Genomic DNA, 22,933 nt, shown 5'->3' with positions numbered 1-22,933 from the left:
AGTTGGGGGTAAATTTGTTAAAGAGCAGTAGGTAACTATCACAACAAATATACCTTAATATATTTTCATTCCTGTAAACTCAGTCCCTCTGTCTTTAATATAATTTCAAGAAATTACTTAAAACTATGGTATCTTCCAGAAGGACTGGACAGCAATTCATATGCATAATTTGAGACTGATATCCATATCTTCTTAGCTGTGCAATCTAAAGTGAGTCACAACTTTCCCCTCATTTACCTATACATTTAAAATAGAGCATACAAATCAAAAAATAAGATTAAATAAATTATGATCCTCAAACAAAAATGATTAATGTGATTTGAAAGTGGTAATGGCTCAATATATGATAGCTATACATTTGAGAAAGAAACTTACCATAGCCAAGATATAGAAGCATACCCAAATGCCTCTCAATGAATCAAGAAAATGGTATATATGCACAATGGAAATTTACTCATCTATTAGAAAGAATAACAGTTTACTGTTTATAAATAACTGGAAAGACTTGGACAAAAATATATAAAGTGAAGTAAGCCAGAACACAGAAACAAATGCATCATTTGTAGTAGAAAGAATGCGCCTATATATTGGTAAGTAAATACATTGGGCCATATGCAAGTAGTGATAAATGAATTAGCTGAAGTATCCTAAACTCTGTGGAGAGTTCAAAGGGTATAATTTTTCAGAAAGGCAGGGTTAAAGCCCAACGAAATTAGTAATAGGAAATAGGTACATGTAAGTAAGAAAAGCAAGGGAAGAGGAGCAAGTGGGGAAAGGAGAGAGAATGCAGTTAGGAATTCATTGTATATACCACAAAATAAGGAAAAAGAGGGATGGGCTGCGTGTAAGGGGGTTGAGAATGTTGAAGGGGATGATACTGATAAGATGGTTTGAATTCATAAACTGCTTTGTTCAATGGTATCTTCTTCGCACAACTACTTAAAGATAATATAATAATAAAGAAAAAAGTAAACTTTCATTTTAGAGTAAAAACGATAGTTATACTATTATTATTATTATTATTGCTCAATGAACAAAACAAAGAACTCTTCTAGACTGATGTTTAATCTTACAAAGTAAAAACATTCAGCCATTATTTTGATACCCCGAGGTAAAATTAAAGAAAGTATCTCTTTCCCACATATTGAAAAGACGGCTATCTGTAGGATAATTGGTAGTAAAACCCGAGAAAGAGCCACAATAAATACAAGGTCAAGCTGAGAGTCTTTCAAGTCCAAAGAAACTCCCAGATCATCAATAACAGAGTGTTATGCTAAATCCATAGCTTTCTTGGCCAGGAGCTTTCTTGTCCTATAGCTTTTCATGGAGCTCTTTTACAACAAATTGTTATGCATTTCTTTTCTTTTTTAAATTTTATTATTGTGGTAATGTATATAGGGGTTACAGTTACATTTATCAGGTAGTAGGTGCATTACTTCTCACACATTGATACCCCTTCTTATGTTTTTGTCCCCATTTCCTTCCCCTCACCTCCTCCCAATCATCTTGTTCCTCCCCATCTTTCTTTCCTCATGAACTGGGAAAAATAAATCCTCAGCTACAAAATGGCAGAAAGAGAAAACTGCAAAAACCAGAAGGAAAAAGGATATTTCAACATGATAATAATTGATGCTGAATAGATCTGAGAAATACAGCACAAACCAGTTTTTAAATCTGCACTTTTCCACCTCAGGCAATAGAAATGAGTCATATGAAATTTGATTCTCATGGCAGAAGGAAAGATGTGTTGTGGTGTATATTCCTCCCCACTGGAAGTTTATATTAACTTCTCTTCCCCGTAGCCAGCTTTTAACATTTTTCAAGGCTTTGTTTACTAGGTAAGTAGATTCACTCAAGCCACTGCAGTTCAGAAAGTTCCTCAGGCCAATAAAGTAGCTTCTGTTTAAATAAAATAGTGACTTTATACTCTTTATTAAGTAGAAAATTTATTTCCATTTTCTATGAAGAATGCAAATGTTCCAGTTTGTGATCTAAGAAATTGAACAAACAAATTTTAAAAAGATTCCCATGAAGGAAATTAAAAGGCATTCTAAGTATCAGTTCATGACACAAAATAAAACTAATTTCCCACAATTTCTTATTTCTAGGTAGAGTTAGGGAGTTTGGGGAGGCGGTAGTGATGATTAGGATTGTTAGAAGATAGAAAGAAATAATGAAAATCAGTGGTTACTGACAGGCACTCTGAGGGTTTGGGGCCATATCAGTATTTTACTTGGAGCTATTGTCACAGTTCTGGGAATTTGTGCAAGTTTTGTTTGCTTTGTTATAATTTTTTTGCAGGCTGAGAATCAAACCCAAGAACTCAGAGATATTAGCCAATGTTCCACTACTCAACTAATGTTTATTTTGGAAATTTACTGCTTTTATTTACATAGTCATTAAAGTAACAGCAAATAGAGTGAAATATCCTAAACTGCATGCATGATCTGACTTCATCTATCTAAAATCATACCTGTTCTGGACATAATAGACTGCTGCTAGCAGAATCAGCCCCCCAGACTGTCTTTTTAAAGTTTAAACCATGTCAATATCTGCTGGTCCTTCTATCTTTTCTTGTTTAAAATTCTGTCTGTCTTTGTAGGATGTGTGTGTGTGTGTGTGTGTTTTCAGTTTGTACAATTCTCTTCATTGCTTGAACATCAAGTTTATTTAAAGCCTAAATTACTGTATCAACAATTAATTTAATATACATCTGTTCACAGTTTTACTGTTTCTATGTCATTACTTTGGGATGAAAATATAAGAAATCTAGGATCTGCTAACATTTTGCATGCTTGCAAAGTATTGTTTTGTGGTTTAAAAATTTTCCGCGATTTATGTTTGGCTTTGTGAAAAAGTTATTGTATTTAAGATACAAAATATTGAAGTACAGAGTCACAATGTTTCATTGTCTGGTGGTACTAAACTAGATTTTGAATCATATGAGAAACATCAGCCAAAAGATTAGATCAGAAAAAATGGTGACTAGGAGTAAGGAAGCTCGACTGTATCTATAGGTTAGCCAGTTTCTTTGGAAGACAGACGAGGGGGGTGGGACCCATACAGGACCCATATATTTCAATGTATAGCCTGAAAAACCACTGAGGAAAGATAATGGAGTATCATAGTTGCAATAAGTACTAAGAATGAGAGAACCTTGGTAGAAAGGCAGCCATTTACCAATATCACAGCTATAGTAAGTTGTGATGGTAGAGAATGATGTCATTTATAACCACAACCAGAATATAAAATATCTATAGACCAAATTAATCAGAAATGTGTTGAAACTTACAAATATATGCAAAAATCAATTGCAAACAATAGGGAGTTTGGATAAATGGAGAACTACACATATGCTCCTAAGGCAAGACATAATAATTCTAAGCTAATTAATTCTTTCAAAGCTACTTTACAAGTTTAGTAAAAGAAGAAAAAAGTCATACTACCTTTAAAAGTTAGGACAGCAAAAGAAAAAACTAGTTGGAAAAAGAGAATGACTAGAGAACACTTCTACTTTGACATTTTTCTAATATAAGTATTCAAAAAATAAAACAATATGTGAAGGAAACTAAAAGAAAACATTTTTATAAACGTAGCAAGACAGAGAAATTGGATACAGACTAATATGATAAAAAACATTGAGCAAATATTCTACATGACATTTTAAGTGGATGGGCAAAGAATGGATTATTCAGGAAGTAGTGCTGAAATAGCTGTTGGGAAAAAATTTGGTCGATTCCCATTTGGATGCTTTTCCAACCTTTGTAATTCTTTTCAAAGCTCAGAAAGCCATCAATATTTTCCTTATTTATCTTCAGTACATTAGCTGTTGGGGGAATGTACTTCACTTTTTAGAAATAGTAACATTATAAGTACACTTCTTGTTTTCCCTTCCTCCCCACCTCTCTTCTCTTTTGCTCTCTATCCTTTGAGACAGTGTTTTACTCTGTAGCCAAGACTGTAATAGCATACTAAGCTTACATCTTTGCTTGATATGTCTCTAATTTCTTTCATTTTCTCCTCATACATTACACTGAGCTCTGTACAACTACTTGCTCATTTTTCTAAAATAACTTAAAAGTAACTTTAAAAACGAGGCTGGAAATCTCCATGCACTTTCACAGTTGAATTCAGGAGTTCAATTTTTCCAAAAAAAGTATGTAACATAAAAAGTAGTTTCTGCATCATGAAACCACAAAGAATTGTATATTTATGGTATGTTCAATGTACCTTATGTTAAACTTGAAATTAAAAGTATTAAATTTTCACACAGAACCTTATATTAAAAATACAGTAAATTAAGTTTATTCACTACTTTTATAATCTCAGTCCATCAACCAGCTGCCTTATGGCTTAATTTGGAATTAATAATAGTACCATTTGTCTAGGGTGCCTCACTAGGATCTTACCAGGAATAAACAAAACAATGCCCATTAAAACACACTGAGAACTTGATGATGCTGTTCAAAAGGCAGTTCGTATCAATTGTCATTCTTAATTTTTTTTTCTTCATGATCATTGAATCCCTAAGCTAGCAGAGTAATTAGGCTTTGACTGGAAACTTGGCTCAGGGAAGTCAGGTTGGCCGTTAAGAACATGGCACAGCAGCAAAGGCTAGAAAGAACCAATCACAGAATTGCCAGAGAGAAGCCAGTCCAAGTCCTGAGCCTGCCCCGATATTGCTATGAGCTTTTGTCCTCTATTCCAGGATACCTATCCTAGCCAGAAGCTTGCATGAACTAATTACCCATATCACCTTTTGAACCAGATCAATAATCTCTCAGCGGTCCCTTCTCATGTCTGTATCTCCCCCAAGAGTAACCTTTATATGAATTGGAAAATCTAGATCATTTAAGTCAGACTGCCCCATCTTTGCTCAATCAAAGGTGAGGAGATCCCTTGCCAAGGCTTTCCTACTGTCTGAGTGGGCTGACAATCCTTCAGGAGAGCAAGGCCTCCTAGGAAACAACTCTGAACCTAATGATATCACCGGGCTGCTTTCCCAGAGGTCTAGGAGGGTTCCCCTCTACCAAGAGGGCAAGGAAGGCAGAGACTTAGGACTGACGTGGGGCTTCTCTGATATTGGGTTAAATTTACAAGTTCAAGTGCCTTTGGTCCTACTTCCCATGCTCCTAGTCTCTATCCCATCATTCCTAAACACACTCACAGAAAAGAGAGATTATTTTGAGGTAGAAATGAGACGTCAAATAAGATCCTGACAAATGTTTTATTGTGGTTGTTCTGAAGTCCCAGAATAATTTCCCTTGTCTTTTAAATGATCATTTAACATAAAATCATGAAACTATAACAAGGGATGAGAAAACTTGTCTTTGAAAAGTTTAAGAGAGGCTTTCACTACTTCACATAGAGCATCATGTCGTGGCTGATATTTTATGAGAGAGAAGGGACAGTTTTCATGGTAAATTGTATGCAGCCATATTAGAATTTCTTCTTCTTTTTTTTTCAAATGGTGAGACTCATTAAATTATTAAATAGTGAAATAAATATGTAACCCAGGGAGGCCTAGAAGGCACATATAATGAGGAAATAGGGATGGAAGAGATACAAAAGTTGAGATGAAGAAATGTAGATATGCCGGAGAGAACCAACAAGGATTCCCAGACACAAGAAAAAAGGGTCATAGTACTTCAGACATGCTACAATGTGTTACCATCACAAATGCAGTGCAGGTGGGAAATAAATTTTAGGAGGAAATATACACATATTTTAGTTTGGGAATTTGTTTGTCAATATAGTGGAGATAAAAAATCTGATAGGCTTTCTTGCCTGGGGTGGTTTCAAACCACAATCCTTATATCTCAGCCTCCCGAGCAGTTGGTATTACAGGTGTGAGCCACCAGTGCCAAACTTTAGTTTTGGAACACTTTATAGCTATACTCAATAAGGTGACTATCAAACCTTAAATAAGTATTTTAAGAGCACTGTCCTTCAACATAGCAATCTACTAAGCTTTGTCAACACAGGAAATTCCACTTTTGCTTAATCTAACAAAACATATAAAGAATATCAGTCAGCACCAGAAGTACATATTTGCCTAGGGTTGTAATGACATATTGATGAGATATGCTAGTTCATCACTCACCCCCTATAGATAGAAAACAAACAAACAAAAAAACAAATGGAGAAACCTAATGTTCTTTTTTTGTACATGTATTAAATCTCAAAATTAGACGGCCCTCAAGGCTTCCAAATCGCCATTAAGAATTTAACCCAGTGATTGGTTTCAGAAAAATACAATAATGAATGTATTCAAGAATCTGTCAAAAGACTGGGATTAAGAAGGAGAAGGAGACGGGCAATAAGGAAAAATGCTGTGTCTGTCCTTGGCATCTCCTGAGGTTTGAGTCAGGCAGTTAGAACTCATCTATTCTCTGACACAGCATACACATGAACTGCCAGTTGAGAGAGGCCACAAATGGCCTGTATTTCACTCTTCATAAAATCCTGGAATAGTCAGTCCTACCTACTGAGACAGGGACTTTTCATCTGGGTAAAAATATGGAGAGATTCTCAAAAAGAAATGCCAACTTTGTTTCTCAGAAGGCTTCAGTGTGGTAGACCCTGAGGGAAGGAATCAGTTCACCAGTAGATTCGGTAATTTTCCTAGCTCTTGCAATTCACTCATCCTTGAGCTGTCACACTAAGGGACTATATCTAATTTTATTTTTTACTCCTTTTCCTTTACTTTCTTTTTTCTTTTTCTTGCAAGAAAATCCAAGGAAAATACTTTCATTGATTAAACAGGGTTTTGATACAAATCAAATGCATTTTTACAGTTAATGGCAAAAGAAAGGCTTTGTAACTTAAGCGACCAAAATAACAGCCTGACCTCATTTTAATTTCCACAAAGGCTCATTGTACTAATACAAGAAAAAGAACAGGATTTTACTGAGAGAAAATAAGGAAGATTATATACTTGCTTCCTATTTAAAGAAATCTAAGAGCTTTTTAAATGAGCTTGGAAGTAATTTTTCTTGAAGGCAAAAAAATATACTTGCTTCCTATTTTTAAAAAATCTAAGAGCTTTTTAAATGAACTTGGAAGTAATTTTTCTTGAAGGCAAAAATAACATTTAAACTTTTGGAACTGTATGAATGCTCATTAATTAATACATTATTTCATCTATCAGTAAATCTTTAAGCACATTTGTCAGGTACATTTTTGCCAGGTTGAGAGTAATCATGATTAGACAAAGAAAGCACTGTCTTTCTCCCTAAAGACAAAAATATTACATAATTATTGATTCTAGCTATTACAAGCAAGGGATGTGGGATTCTTTCTGACCAATGACCTTTTTAAATGGTTAATCAGAAAAGAGCTTTTTAAGGCAATGAATTCCAAGAGGAAACCTAAAGAATGAGTAGAAGAAGTACATATCACATAGGGAATTTTAAAATGATCATTTCTGAACAGAATTTCCTGAGGGACAAAGTAATTACACAGTTTCTACATTCTCCCGATGAAGTCCAGTCCAGAGAAAATGTATTTTGATATCACTTCCCCTTCCCCAATTTGGTTTTACTGTGTGACCTGGGAGTCTTTCTGAGCTTTATATTCCAAGATTTTGCTGGATATTTATACTTTTGTTTTAATTTCTAAAAGTGCTCTAATTTTTGCCATCTTATTATTTGTATATAGATTCAATATCCTTTCATATTTTCCAAAGAGGTTAAGGATAATACTTTCAAAGTTTGCAATTTCCTATATGCTAGATCCTCTTTCTCTCTCTACTCTCTCTCTCTCTCTCTACTTCTCTCTCTCTCTCTCTCTCTCTCTCTCTCTCTCTCTCTCTCTCTTTCCTTTATTTTCTTCTTTCATTCTTTATTTGCTAGTTTTGATCTGTGTTTTCCTGAAGGCAATCTATGGACCTTTCTTGGCTGACTACATATTTAACAATCCATGGGTTAGGAAGCAGTCAGTATCTGCAGAGAGGCAGGTCATGTTTTATCATTGAAAGATCTTTAGTTCTTTTTTTTTTTCCTTTCATACTGTTGGAATTCTGTACAAGGAGTCTTACTGTGTGCCTGGATAATACATTGCCAAAGCTGTAGTGGCTTTCTGTGTTCCTATTCAAGCAAATAGGTCAATGTATGGAATCTCCTCTCAGTTGCTACTTGTCCATTTGTTTTGAACTTAAAAAATTTGTACTCTATGGTTTATTCCTACCCCTAGACTTTGTAGTCGAGTAATTTAATGGATACATAAATCTGTTGTCTTTATCTAAAACCTCTGTATACACTTCAGTTTTTTTTTTAAATTTGTCAGTTCATCTCATATACTGTCATTTGATTCCCTGACTATGGGACAATTACTTCTCACCTTGTAATCTCAACATAGAAGTTAACATTGCGGACTACTTCCTACTTTTTGAAATATAGCCTTCTTCAATGTGTGGATCATAGCCCTGTTATCTTCCCCCACACCCTTCTTCCCAACAGTTAGGCTTTCTCTTTGCCTTTTTTTTTCCGGTCCTGGGCTTGAGCTCAGGGCCTGAGCACTGTCCTTGGACTTTCTCAAGGCTAGTGCTCTACCACTTGAACCTCAGCACCACTTCCAGCTTTTTCTTTCTATGTATGTGGTACTGAGGAATCGAACCTGGGTCTTTATGCATGCTAGGCAAGCACTCTACCACTAGGCCAAACTCCTGGCCCCTCTCTTTGCCTTTTTTTCCCCACTCTCCTGATCAAAAGTTAAAATTTCTTATGGCACGGGTGTTAGACTTTCTCCTTGCTATGTTTTATAATCTCTCCAGATAATACTCTTAAGTTCCTTGCAAATTGGTGTCTCACTTAGAGATACCAACTCTTCAGTGTGATCTAGATTTCTGTATCTGATGGTTTGCTTGATTCTCGCTGGGCAGTTTCTATTCAATATATTTGAGACTCTAACTTGACCTTCCCAAGCATTGTCTTCTATCAGCTTTCTCTGTCTAGGAGAAGACACTCCAGGTACATAATCTAAAACAGTAGCAACCATCTAGATATGTCCTTTTCTTTCTGCCAGATTCAATCTTTCAAGTTCTACTAATATTGTAGCATATGTATGTTCAATTCATTTGTTATTCTCCATAATTTCTGTCAAATTTTCCAGATACTACTATCACCACTGACTTGGACTCATAACTAGTCTCCTTAATCATCTTCTCTGTTTCTTCCTCTCATATTCTCATTCCAATCCCAAACTCATTTCTACATGGCGTTTTGGAAAGATGGACTGAGTTTTCACATCTGTGTGAAATATCTGTTGCACTGAGGATATGGGTTTACAGCCCTAGCTTTGCTAACAATATCATGAGAGGTATGGTTTACTGATACAGCAATTTTACCTCATGTGATGTTTCTGCACTTTCTTTACTGTTCATTTCTGTTTCCTTAAGTATCCCTTCCTGACATAGACTCCCTGCATAAGGTGTTCATAACTTCCTCTATCTTAAAAATTTCAGGTCTTATGTCATCCTGTACGAAGAACCTGTGCCTGGAGCTGTCCCACTGCAATGTAAATTCACTCATTAACTCTCCCACCAGACCAAGAGCTTCTCAAATACCTTTCAGTACCTTGCACCTTCAACACAAGGCACAGTGGCAGTACGTAGTGTAACTCAGTGTACTGTGAGTGAAAAAAAAGCATCTCCTATTGGGTATAAGTATCAAAAAATAAAAATCAATTTGTGAAAGGTTAAAAAAAAACATCTCATTCAATAACCAGATAAATCATCAAGGTTAAGAAGAAATCTATACCTTCAAGAAAGAGAATTGGATTGTAATTGCACATGGAAGTTTCCTTACTTTCTTTGTTTTTCCCATGGCCTTCAGAGTAGAGAGATTGAGATCTTCGAGTGCTGCTAGTACATTCTCATACTCGCCCAAGTGCTGAGAAAAATACTCTGTAGGGCAAAAGTATTGAGAAAAAGTCATATTTGATTTTAAATAATACTAAAACAAACAAACAAAAAGAACCAAAGGACAATTTACTTCATAAATGTATAAAGAAAATGTTGGCTACAAATAAAAACCAGAAGTCTTTCAAATGAGATGAAGGCACCAACATACATATTTCATTTAAAAAAAGAAACAGACCCGTATAACATATCATGTCCTAGTATATATTCTTTTTCTTTACAATCTAGGCATTCATACCCAGGGAGACTAAAGGAGGATAGTCTTAGGAGACCGGCACAAAGGTGCAAAACCTGTGTGCATCTGATAGTATAAAATAATATTTATCGAAATGAACTCTTGGAAATGGAAGCAAGAGGGTTTTTTTCTTTGTGGCTGTTTCTATTTTCTTGTCTTTTTGTATTGTTTGTTCATTTACCTGTCTTTGGAAGGGTTAGGGAGGACAGTAGGTGAGCAAATGCACACTAGACACTGCTGAATGAACTTTACAACTGTGGGTGAGGAGGAGAGGGAAAAGCTGAGAGAGTGCAAGGTAATGACATTGTTCAAAAAGAATTTGTTTATTTGAAATAGGAAAAGGAAAGGGGAAAACAAGATGAGGGGAGGAGGTGGGTAGAGAAATGGGGACAAAAACATGAGAAGGGTTATCAATGTGTTAGAAGTGATGCACTTCTATCTGGGGAATATAACTGTAACCCTTCTATTAATTACAATAAAAAAGAATTGAAAAAAATGATAGTAGATAAATAACACTATAAATAAATTAATAAAAAAGGATATACTCTTCATTTGACTTATGTAACTGCAGCTGTTCTATAAATCATCTTTAGAATAACCATAAAACATTCAAAGAAAAAGAAGCCTGATTGGGTATCATTCATTAAAAAAAACTTCTTCCTACTAAAACAAGGAAAAATGATTCTGGATCTACTGATAAGGAGGTTTCAATAAAGAAAAAACTATTTCAGAAGTATCTTATTATAAATCTCACTAGGATAGCAATTTTAGAGAAATCTTCAATTGTATTTTATACTGCTTCTGCCAGAAAATGGCTAAGGAATGTGTTGTGTCCTCAAGGTTAAAAATCGGTGATCCTGTAAGCACAAGCAAGACCTTCGGTGGCACCAATCCATGGATCTTCTCCTGCTATGAGCTGCTTTTGTGACAACAATCTCAACAATTCTTTTCAAAGAATAAAGGTCATCTTTTTCATGTTTCTCAGTTGCAAAGAATAAATAAGACATAGAATGTTTACAATGTAAAGTATAAAGCACAAGGTAATCTTCAGCTAGTTTGGTGAAATAGAGTAGCAATTGAACTCATGGACCTTATATTTACTTATAGAACTCTCTATATCTCTAAGATGAGTGAGGTCTACATTGAAACTTATATACTTAAAACACACACACACACACACACACACACACATATACACATCAGATTCTTCATGTACTAGAAATCCAACAGACTTCTTTGTTTTGGTGAACTCATCTCTGGATGGAACTATAGTGTATTGTTATCTCTCCTTAACATGCCATATATATTTATAAAATTAAGTTGAAGTGACAAATAGGAATAAAATCACTTGAAAAGCTCTTGAGTTCACTGGCACACATTTCAGCATGTTTGATGCAAATTGTCTTAATGCATCAATTTAATACTTTCAGATGGAAACCTCTTTCGACATTGATATTAATAACAAATGGGAAGTGTCACTGTCTGTTCTATGAGCAGACGTTCAGACTTCTCTGAGAAGAATAAAGACACAGATTGGCAATAAAAGTCTAGATTTTTATCTAGCGACCTTAGGCCAATTAGTATGACACTAAATGTAAGGACCTCCAGGATAAGGGGAAAAAAGCCATATAGAGTGACTGTTGACTTAATGCACTATGTTATTTCTCATCTCTTTTGCCATCCATTGGTTATCTCATATTGTTACAATATTTCACCTTATTATCTGATATATTTTATATGTGTTTAATTGGTTGTTTGAAATTGGATAGGGAAGGGGGGAAATCAGGATAAGTGGGGGAAGGGTGGGAGGTAAATGGGGACCATGACATGAGAAAGAATGTCAATGTTTGTGAAGTTATGCTCCTTCTATCTGGTGAATATAATGTAACCTTTCTATTAATCACAATAAAAAAACCAAATGTGTAATACTAAAGGATTACTTGATTATAATATTGTTATACCCTTAATAAAATAAAATTCGTTCATAAAAAAGTCTAGATTTTAGTTAAAAATAACATATTTTTGTGTGCAAGTATAATGCACTCTGGATTATGTAATCCCTATAAGCAATGGAGCACATTTCTTATGCAGATTCCTTTAAAAAGGGGTTAGTTGGGAGGAGAGGGAAGATGGTGCTGAAACAATAAGGACCCAGCCTAGCTCTTTCCCACAAAAAGAGAATCAGGAATCCCATGAGCCAACTACCTTAAGAAATCCATAACTACAAATTCAAGAAGCAATGGAGAAGTACACAAACGGGAAAAGAAATTCAGATAAAGGTTATATGCAACGTTCTCAAAGAATCCCAAAGGCGAGGACCCCTCCCCCACCCCTCGCTGCGGCTCCAGGGTGGAGGGCACTGGGCCAGGGAAGCCCCGATCTCCAGCTACACCAGCAAGCATCGTAATCCAGCTGCAGGAACCCACGCAGACTGGGCGTGGACCAAAGGGGGCAGCAGAGACCAGACAGGAAGCGAAAGATGACCCTCCAACACCTCAGAGCAGCTCACAGCCAAACGCCAAGGAGTAAGTAGTCCAGCGGGTTCCCCAAACCCATCGGGAAAGCAGAGCTGGTGGCGAGCTAAAGATCTTAACTCAGACCCCTCCACCCCACCCAAGAAAGACTGGCAAGTGCAGGGGGCAAGGAATTCAGAATCCTGTCCCTTCCCTAAACACCCCCTCCCCCAGGCCATTGACTGGAGACTGACAGGCTGCTGGTGCTAAGACCCAGCACCCCACCAAAGGGGGCAGAGGTATCCTTGCTCCCACCCACCCAAAAGCCCTCTCTCCCAGGCCACTGAAACTGGAGACTGAGGGGCGCTGAGACCCTGCCTTCCAATGGCAGGTGGGTGTGCTGGAGTCTAGGAGCCAGCATCTGACTGACCCAAACCTAAGCGAGGAGCCCACCTGCTGGGAGTCTCCAGCAAGACAGCACCAAGGGCCACCCTACGGAGTCACAGACAGACTCTGTATCAAAGCAGCGGAAACACAACAGGGAACTGAAGGGCAGACCAGCAGGGGCCAGTCTGAGAATCAGAAAGGTGTGGCTCTGCCCTCAGAGCAGGTTTAGCTGAGAGCCCCAGGAAATTTTCAAACCCCAGGTCCTCGGCTGGGCTCCACCCATGGGAACAGGGCAGAAAAACCAGCCATCCACCAGGCTAGATGAGACCAAAGTGTGCAATTCCACCCTACAGCCCATTGTGGGGCCATTGGTTGGGCTGAGAACTAGCCAGGCATCGGCACACAACCTCTGGGAACAGGCTGAACACCTGTAAAAGCTGCAAACTCTGACCTACTCAGCAGTGGAACTAATTTGGCTGGGAACCACAAGTATACAGATTCCCAGAACCACCAGTCCTAAGCCAAGTAAAGACCGCCACCTACCAACCACAGAGCGAACCTACAACAGTCCTCGATGCCTCGGAAAGCACAAAGACATATTACAACATATATAAATAATCAAAGTCCCACACAAAGCCCCAAAGGAAACAAGAGTGAAGGGACAAGAGAGATGTCACCATCCCAAGAAATGACACCTGAACAGATACGAAACATGACTCTATTCAAGGATATGATTGTGGAGATGACTAAGGAGATTAAAGCAGAACTCCAAAAACAATTCCAGGAACATAAGCAGGAAATTACCAAGGAGCTCCTCAAATTGAAAAGAGAAATGGAAGAAAAGATTAATACCCTCACAGCAGACATGATCAGCTCAGTGTCCACAATGCAAACAAAAATGGAAGCATTAAGAAACAGATTGACTAAGATGGAGAATAGGACATCAGGAATGGAAGATAAAACGCAAGAGCTGGAACAGAGAATCATCAGTCTGGAGAAATTAGTCAGAATTCACCAAAGAGAACTCCAAGACCTGGCAGACACAGCCAAGAAATCTAATCTTCCTATAATAGAGATAAAGGAAGGGGCAGAGTTCCTTAATAAAGGAATGCAACCCTTATTCACCAAAATCCTAGCAGAGAACTTCGTCAACCTCAAAATACTCACATTATTGAAGGCTTCAGAACTCCAAGCAGGCAAGATCCTAGAAGGAACTTGTCTGGACACATCATAGTAAAAACACTAGACTAATTTAAATGCCACACACAAAAAAAGAAAGAGCTATACTATAATGGGAAAATAATTAGAATAACTACAGATCTCTCCACGCAAACCCTAAATGCAAGAAAAGCTTGGAAAAACATCATTCATGCCCTGAAGACCAACAAGTGCCAACCCAGACTGGTATATCCAGGGAAACTAACATTAACATTTGAGGGAGAAACAAGAATATTTCATTCCAAAGAGAAGCTATGTGAATACATGCACACTAAACCAGCATTACAAAAAATATTAAATAATCAAGAACAAATTGCAGAACAGCAAGAACCCCCATCAAGAAGAGATCAGCTATAAATCATTAAACACAAAAGGGGAAAAAAGAGAAAGAAAGAAACTCAGAAGTAAAAATAAATAATGACAAAGGACACTAACCAGTTCTCCATAATTTCCCTAAATGTGAACAGGCTGAACAATTCAATCAAAAGACACAGTACAGAAGACTGGATTAAGAAACAAGACCCATCCATATGTTGCCTCCAAGAGACCCGCCTCATTGCCAAAGACAGAAACAAATTCCAATTGAAAGGATGGAAAAGAATTTTCCACTCCAACGCACCATGCAAAAAAGCAGGAGTAGCAATCTTAATCTCTGACAAAATTAACTTCTCAGTAAAATCAGTACATAAAGCTAAAGATGGCCACTACATATTTATAAGGGTACAATTCATACCCAGAATATTACAGTTATAAACATTAACTCCCCCAACACAGGAGCACCCAAATTCGTCAAGCAAACTCTCTTAGAATTACAGAACAAGATAGACTCAAATGCAATAATAGTGGGAGACTTCAATATACCACTCTCACCAAATGACAGGTCAGCTCAACAAAAGTTAAGCAAAGACACCATCAACTTAAATGACACCATAGCCCAGCTGGGCTTAACAGATATACACAGAGTCTTCCATGGCAAAAATTTAAACATTTTTCTTAGCAGAACATGGAACATACTCCAAAATAGACCATATCATAGTTCATACAGAAAACTTAAGCAGATACAAGAGGACTGATATAATTCCATGCATTCTATCTAATCACAGTGGAGTCAGACTAGTTCTGAACAACACAGTAAAAGTCAAAAAACATTCAAACACTTGGAAGCTGAACAACACACTTCTGAATAACTCCTGGGTTACAAATCAGATCAAAGAAGAAATTCAAAACTTTTTTGAATGTAATGACAATCAAGAGACTTCACAAAGGAACTTATGGGACACAGCAAAGGCAGTTCTAAGGGGCAAATTTATCTCACTAGAAGCACATATTAAAAACAAACAGAAGAAGAGCATGCAAATAACCTACAGAAGAAATTGAAGCACCTAGAGGAGCAAGAAAAAGTTATTTCTAAAACAACTAGAAGGTCAGAAATAACAAAAATAAAATCAGAAATATCAGAGATTGAAGTAAGATCCACTATACACAAAATTAATAAATCAAAAGTTGGTTCTTTGAAAGAGTCAACAGAATTGACAGATCCCTGGCAAGATTAATCAAAAAAAAAAAGGAGAGAGAAGACTCAAATAAACAAGATCAGAGACCCCATGGGAACAATCACAACTGATATCCAAGAAATTCAGTCCATAATGAATAAGTACTACCAGGGCCTATATTCAAAGAAACAAGAAAATCTAGTAGAAATGGATGTCTTCTTAAATAAATATAGGCTATCTACATTGAACAATGATGAGGTAAACAAATCGAACAAACCAATTTCATCCACTGAAATAGCGGAAGCAATCAGGGCAATGCCAACCAAAAAGAGCCCAAGTCCAGACGGTTTCACTGCGGAATTCTACAAGACGTTTAAAGATGAAGCAACACCTATACTCTTGAAACTCTTCCAAGAAATAGAAGCAGAAGGAGCAACACCAAAATCATTTTATAAATCTAATATTACACTTATCCCCAAACCAGGGAAGGACCCAACAAAAAAGAAAACTATAGACCTGTCTCTCTAATCAACGCAAACACAAAACTCCTCAATAAAATACTAGCCAACAGTCCAGAAACAAATTTTAAAAATTATACACTACAATCAAGTAAGCTTCATCCCACAGATGCAAGGCTGGTTTAGCATTCACAAATCAATCAATGCAATACATCATATCAAAGGAGCTAAGGATAAGAATCATATGATAATTTCTCTGGATGCAGAGAAGGCATCTGACAAAATACAACATCCATTCATGTAGAAAGCACTAGAAAAAAATAGGAATAAGAGGTATATTCCTTAAAATAAATAAAGCCCTATATGACAAATGTACAGCCAGTATTATACTAAATGGTGAAATACTGGAACCATTTACCTTAAAATCAGGAACTAGACAGGGATGCCCACTCTCTCCACTTCTCTTCAATATAGTGCTGGAACCCTTAGCCAGAGCAATAAGGCAAGAGGACATCAAAGGGATCCACATAGGGAAAGAAGAAATTAAACTATCCCTATTTTGAGGTGTTGCACTTCAGTGTCCCTCAAGCTCTTGAAGAGCTAATTCACCAACGGACATGGGCCAGTATCCAGCACAAGCAAGATGTCGAGGAACTTAAGGAAATTAAATAAAAGTGCCAGAAATATAGATAAAAAGATAATTCTCCTTTATGTTTATTATGTGTTTACTTACTCTAAGACATAACAAATGTTTCTCTAGTGTCTTTTATATGCTGGGTGTTAGTATATGAAGATGGAAACTGAGCTTCTATTTTTAAGGACCGTACCATCTGGTAATGAAGAGAAACATTTCAGAAAATTACTGCAAATTCACATGATTCTTGTGCAAGAGAACTCCAATTCACAGGTAAAAGTTGCTAGGCCAAGAATACTCAAATCTGCCTATATATAAAGTCAGAGAGAGAGAGAGAGAGAGAGAGAGAGAGAGAGAGAGAGAGAGAGAGAGAGAGAGAGAGAGAGAGAGAGAGAGAGAGAGAGAGAGAGAGAGAGAGAGAGAGAGAGGGGCTACAAGGCAGCAAGGAAGGAGAAGGGTAAATATCAGCGGGAAGAGGGAAGCTGGATTTACTTTTTGCTTGGTCTTCTACCTCTTAACCATCTGTTCCAGTGTTTTCTTGACTCTGCCACCAACTTGCTCTAGTCTCTCACCTTTCCTAGTAGGGCCTGTAGACTTGAAATCATAACTGCAGCATGGAGCTCACTAGGACATAACATCCCAGAGTACTTGTTGGAAATTCAGATTATTGAGAAGGGTTCAATGTTGAATGTGAAACTTTGGGTGGTATCCCAAGAGTCATATTCTACCAGTTTCCTAGGAGATGATGATGTTCACATTAAATTTGAAACTCCAATGGGCAATGGAAACCACTCTGAAAAGGCACCACTCAATCTAATTTGGTTACCTTGGATGCACTAGGGATGGTTGTGGGAATGTCGGTAATGAGGGAGACAAGTAAGGGTTAATAGCAATTGTCTGGAGCCATCCTGTGAGTCAGGGCAGGCTGTGGAGTAAAAGGAGAATATGAGTGCAGAATTGCAGTAGTCCATTAGAGTACCCGATGATGTGGCAAGCAGAGAGGGAAGATGAATGGTGACTTTGGAAGTACCTGAGCTGGGGACAAATGTTTTATCCTTGCCTCTCCTTTAAAACACAATGACAGGGGCCAGGAGTTTGGCCTAGTGGTGAAAGTTCTTGCCTAGCATGCATGAAAACCTGGGTTCAATTCCTCGGTACCACATGCATAGAAAAAAGCCAGAAGTGGTGCTGAGGCCCAAGGGCTAGAGCTCTAGCCTTGAGAAAGTCAAAAGATAGGGCTCAGGCTCTGAGCTCAACCCCAGGACTGGTTAAAAAAACCCACAATGACAGTGGTAACTGGAGAAATGTGTTTTGTCCTTACATCATGTCATTAGAGAGAAATAAATATACAGAGAAAATATTAGTTCCTTAAAACACTGATATTTGGGTAGCAAGAATCACTGCTGGGAGAAAAGATTACTTTTTATTAAAACTGACTTGTGGGTTGCTCATATTGCATATGGATGAAAACATGAGGATCAGTCTTCAGCAGTGTGTGTGGGGAAAATCTGTGAAAAGAAAAGACCCTGAATATCGGGTGTAATAAAGAGGCAGAATTCAATTTAAACACAAATGTAATAAGGTATTTGTCAGAAGGCAAATTGTCTTCTCATCCATATTCAATGTGACATCTTCTGTAATAGAATACTAATGAGTGGTTACTTCTTCCTTGGCTACTACATTTAATTTGTGGTATTTTATCACCAATGCCAGGGGTTTTGTTCTGTTTTGCTTTATTTTACTTGTAATGGGATTTGAACTCAAGGCCTTATGATTACTCAGTTGGCACACTACCATTTTAGCTACACCCATGGTTCTGCTTTTTACTGATGATTTTTGAGATGAAGTCTCTTGGACTTTGCTGCCCAGACTGGATTCAAATCGCAATCCTCTGACTCTCAAGCTCCTGAATAGATAGATTTACCAGCATGAGCCACTAGTGCCCAATTATTGTTGTTTTGTTTTTATTCTGATTTTCAATATTCTAAGTTGCTGAGTTTTTAAGTCTAACTAGAGAGTTGCAACTCAGAACCAAAGGACCCAGTTCATACTGAACTGGTTCCACAGAGCACTTCATGTATCTCGTTAGAGGTCTGAAGCAGTAAAATAGACAGGAAAGAAAAGAAGAGAAAGTTAAATCCTCCATTATTAGAATAGAGATATGAATTGGAAATCTAGACTATAAACTATTTTGAGGGGCTGCTGTTCAAGGTCACTCTGTGTTTTACTGCTCATCTTCTAAGGGCACAGGCCAGGAAAGACACAGTGCCACCAGCCTAGAAGAGGAAATATAATTCTGTAATTTCCTAGCACAGTCACCAACTCTGAACTGTCAGTACTGCCCAGATTCGAGACCAGGACTTAGCTAATAGATGAAGCTAATAAGTTTTATTCTGTGAGGTTTCTGTACCCTTATTTTTAAAATCTTTTTAATAGTCTATATTTGAAAATAGCTTAATAATTGGCAGGCAGATGAAAATTACACTGTTAAATATACCACCTTGGTCAAAAAACTGTCTTCCAGAAATGCTTTTGGATGAAGCACACTAGCTACATGAACTTTCATTGCACCTAGCTACTATATTCAAATTTCAAAAATGAGTGGAGTTAGGGAAACAGTCATAAGTGGGGTAGGCCATTTGATAGGAAATGGAAAGACTTAGAAAAAATCATATTAAGTGAAGTAAGCCAGACTCAAAGGAACTTAGGCTCAATGGTTTCCCTCATTTGTCATAACCAGTAGAAACCTTGGGCTCTACTAGCAGAGATCTGCAATAGAGCAAAACCTTGATATATAAGGCCATATAGTATGAAGCTAATTGAAAGGACCTCCAGGATACTGAAACAAAAGCCATATAATGAATGATTATTGTCCTTAATGTACTATGTTATCTTTCATCTCCTTTGCTGTCTCTTGGGTATCTCATATTGTTACAGTATCTCACTTTGTTATCTGATATATTGAATGTATTTGTATTTGGTTATTTGAAATTTGATAGGGAAGGGGGGAAAACCAAGACCGGGGGTGGGTTGTGGGTGGGGGGGAGGGTGATGGGTACCAAGACATGTGAACGGGTATCAATGTATGTGAATTAATGCGCCTTCTATCTGGCAAATATCATGTAACCCTTTTATTAATTACAATAAAAAATATATAAAAAAATAAGTGGGGTAGGGTTAGGAAAATGATAATGATGATTCCACTCCACACCCTTCCTCCAAAGTTGCAAAGTTCATATACAACATTGCATCTTGTGAGTACTGCTGCTGCATTGACTCACCCTTTGTCCTTTGTCTTATCTTTGGTTATTCCCCTTTCCTTCCCCAAATCAGATAAACATATATACAAGACAGAGGATACCAAGGCAAAAACAGTGACAACAGGGGATAAACCAAAGGGGAAAAAAATGAAAGAAAAAGAAATAACTTTCCACAGTACATTAAAAAACAAAAACAAAGAAACAAAAAAATGCTCATTCCCATATCTTGGAGTTCATTTCAAATAGCATCCTTTTATACAGTCATATGTACATGGCTACTGAACTATTGTGATCTTCTGCCAGGACTATCCTAGACATATACTAATTATTACAAATGAGGCAATCCTAGATGTATATTGATTATTACAACTGAGGGAAACCACAGAACCTATGTTTTCTTGGGTTTGGCTTACTTCATTTAATATGATTTATTCCATGTTTTTCCATTTCCTTACAAATGGGGTGATGTCATTCTTTCTGATGGAAGCATAGAATTCCATAGTGCATATATTCCACATTTTCCCTATCCATTCCTTTACTGTGGAGCATCAGGGTTGGTTCCCTATCTTAGCTATTGTAAATAATGCTGCATTGAACATAGTTCTGTTCATCATGATGATGAGGATGATAAAACATCACAATGTGAACTGACTGACCGAACATGGCATCCCAAATACTTCATTTAGAAGATTTCAGTTATTTCTCAAATGTGAAGAACCTTGGCATTCCTATATCCTACCAGTGAATATGCAGCCAGTAAACTCTCTAATTGAGAAATACATGTTGAAGAATTTACCAAAAAGCACTACTGGTACAAGTGTGTAATGATAATGCATACACAAATATTTACTTAAATACTATTAGTTCCAGTGCAAAGTCAGAAGCAAATCTATTAGAAGCAACATGGTTGGAAAAAATTGAAATCAGTAGGGTATTCTGCAGTTAAAAAATGGTATGTGGTTGCTGTCATCATCTAGATTCACCTAACTGCTGGAAAACAACAGTATTTACACATTTATGCCAATGCCAAATGGATAGGTTACAATGTTTGGAGAGATACTTGGGGCAATTGTCAATGGAGATTTGAATCAGGAAGGAAATTCTAAAAGGGATTGTAAATTTATATAGCCACATAATTCTGTACTGTTAAACAATTTTCCTCCATTGTTAAATAGTTAACACTTTCATAACTAAAGCAAGGAAGGTAGTTTTAAAATTATTAAGCCAAGCACTGCACCAGTGGCTCATGCCTGGGATCCTTGCTGATCAGGAGGTTGAGAACCGAGGACAGAAGTGTGAAGGCAGCCTGGATACAAAAGTCCATGAGAGTCTATTTCCACTTGTGCAGCAAAATGCCTACTGGAGACATGGCTCAAGTGGTAGAGTATCAGCTAGCCATAAGTGAAAATAGGAAACAAGAGCTCTGAGTTCAACTCCCAGTACTGGCACACACACACACACACACACACACACACACACACACACACACACACTCACACACACACGTTAACACTTCAATAGATTTTGAATTTTAGGTTCATAATTGAGTAAGCCGACAACTTAAGAAAAAGCAGAATAAAAGTTTTAGACATCTGGAATGCGTAATTAGCTTTTAGGAGAAAGCACAGGAAATCTTTTCTTTGTGCTAATCAAGCTGTGTCTCTCCCCCCCCACGAGGGGAACTCGTATGCAGGCAAATCTACATAGTCCCTTGCTGACACAAAAACATTTGGCTCTGATTAGAATCGAACTTAAATATTTACTTTATATTCATAAAATAATGGGAAATGAAACCAAACTCTGAAAGTTAAATGCATATTTTTGAACAGAGAGGAGGAGGTTTACAGCATAATTGGTAATACAATTCCTGGATTTGTAAAATATGCAGTGATTTGGATGAATTAAATTTCCCATCTCCTAGTTCCCTACCTAACACTATGGATGAAAAAAAATCAGTAAAGCTCTTTCAATAAATACAGGGTAGATTCCTAATCAAATTCTTTTATTATTGGAGAAAGATAGGCTCAAAATTGTGAAAGATTAAGTGGAGATACATCATTATCTTACTTTAAAATTTGAAGTAGTCTTAGGGCACATAGAAATTAAAACAATATTATTTAATGATAACATATAGGCAACACAGAAAATAAGGAAGAGTATCTACATTTTTTAAAATCATAAAAGACCTTCATAACATTTATATTTTTCTCAGCTGTGCCCAGCCAGGCAAAATGTAGTGAAGCATTGAAGAATTATTTGAATGACTTGAAGATATGATTACTTTGGCTTGATTGATCTAAAAATTTGAAGCAAATGGCTCTTCTACCTTCATAAAATTACCACGTTGCCTCTCCACCTCACTGGCAAGAGTAAGCTCTATGTGAATGCTATTCAACCACATTTGACCTTTATGGGAACTGCCATTCATCATCAAGTCTGGTGTCATGGTCTACATGGATTTTTCTTTTTTGGGCTGTTCAGCATGGATGTTCTTTGTATGGATGACTATGTGTGAAAGTATGCCAGGATTTTCCCTGCTAATATTTCATAAGCAACAAAAGCTTAATCTGTGTTGATCCCCAAGTTCATTGATTCAACACAATTACAAAAACAAACCACTTTTTACAGTTAGTTCTCTTCTCTGAATTGGGATGGATGCCAGATGAAGACAGGAAGTGTAGAGATTTTTATGACCACTGGAAATTTTGTTAAAAAAAATGTACTCTTTATCTGACTTATGTAACCATAATGTCTCCATACATCAACCTTACAGTAACAATAAATAACTTACAAAATAAAAAAGACTAATTCAGATTTTGAACTGACATGAATACATTTTTGCAAATTGGTAAATACTAATTAAAATATAATATGTA

General features: G+C 36.9%; 1 protein-coding gene across 1 annotated transcript in view; it reads right to left on the bottom strand.

Moving 5' to 3' along the window:
• Necab1 (N-terminal EF-hand calcium binding protein 1) overlaps positions 1–22,933 on the bottom strand; it is a 139,755-nt gene that overhangs the window by 62,300 nt on the left and 54,522 nt on the right. Inside the window, exon 5 of the mRNA XM_090339046.1 lies at positions 9,807–9,904. Coding sequence (XP_090195172.1) covers positions 9,807–9,904 — 98 coding nt within the window. The remainder of the gene's footprint in view (positions 1–9,806; positions 9,905–22,933) is intronic.

The sequence above is a fragment of the Megascapheus bottae genome, chromosome 9 (assembly GCF_031878675.1).
Source record: "Megascapheus bottae isolate mThoBot1 chromosome 9, mThoBot2.hap1, whole genome shotgun sequence".
Taxonomy (NCBI): Eukaryota; Metazoa; Chordata; class Mammalia; order Rodentia; family Geomyidae; genus Megascapheus; species Megascapheus bottae.
The sequence above is the reverse complement of the archived record's forward strand: the minus strand, read 5'-3'. Positions and strand labels throughout refer to the sequence as shown.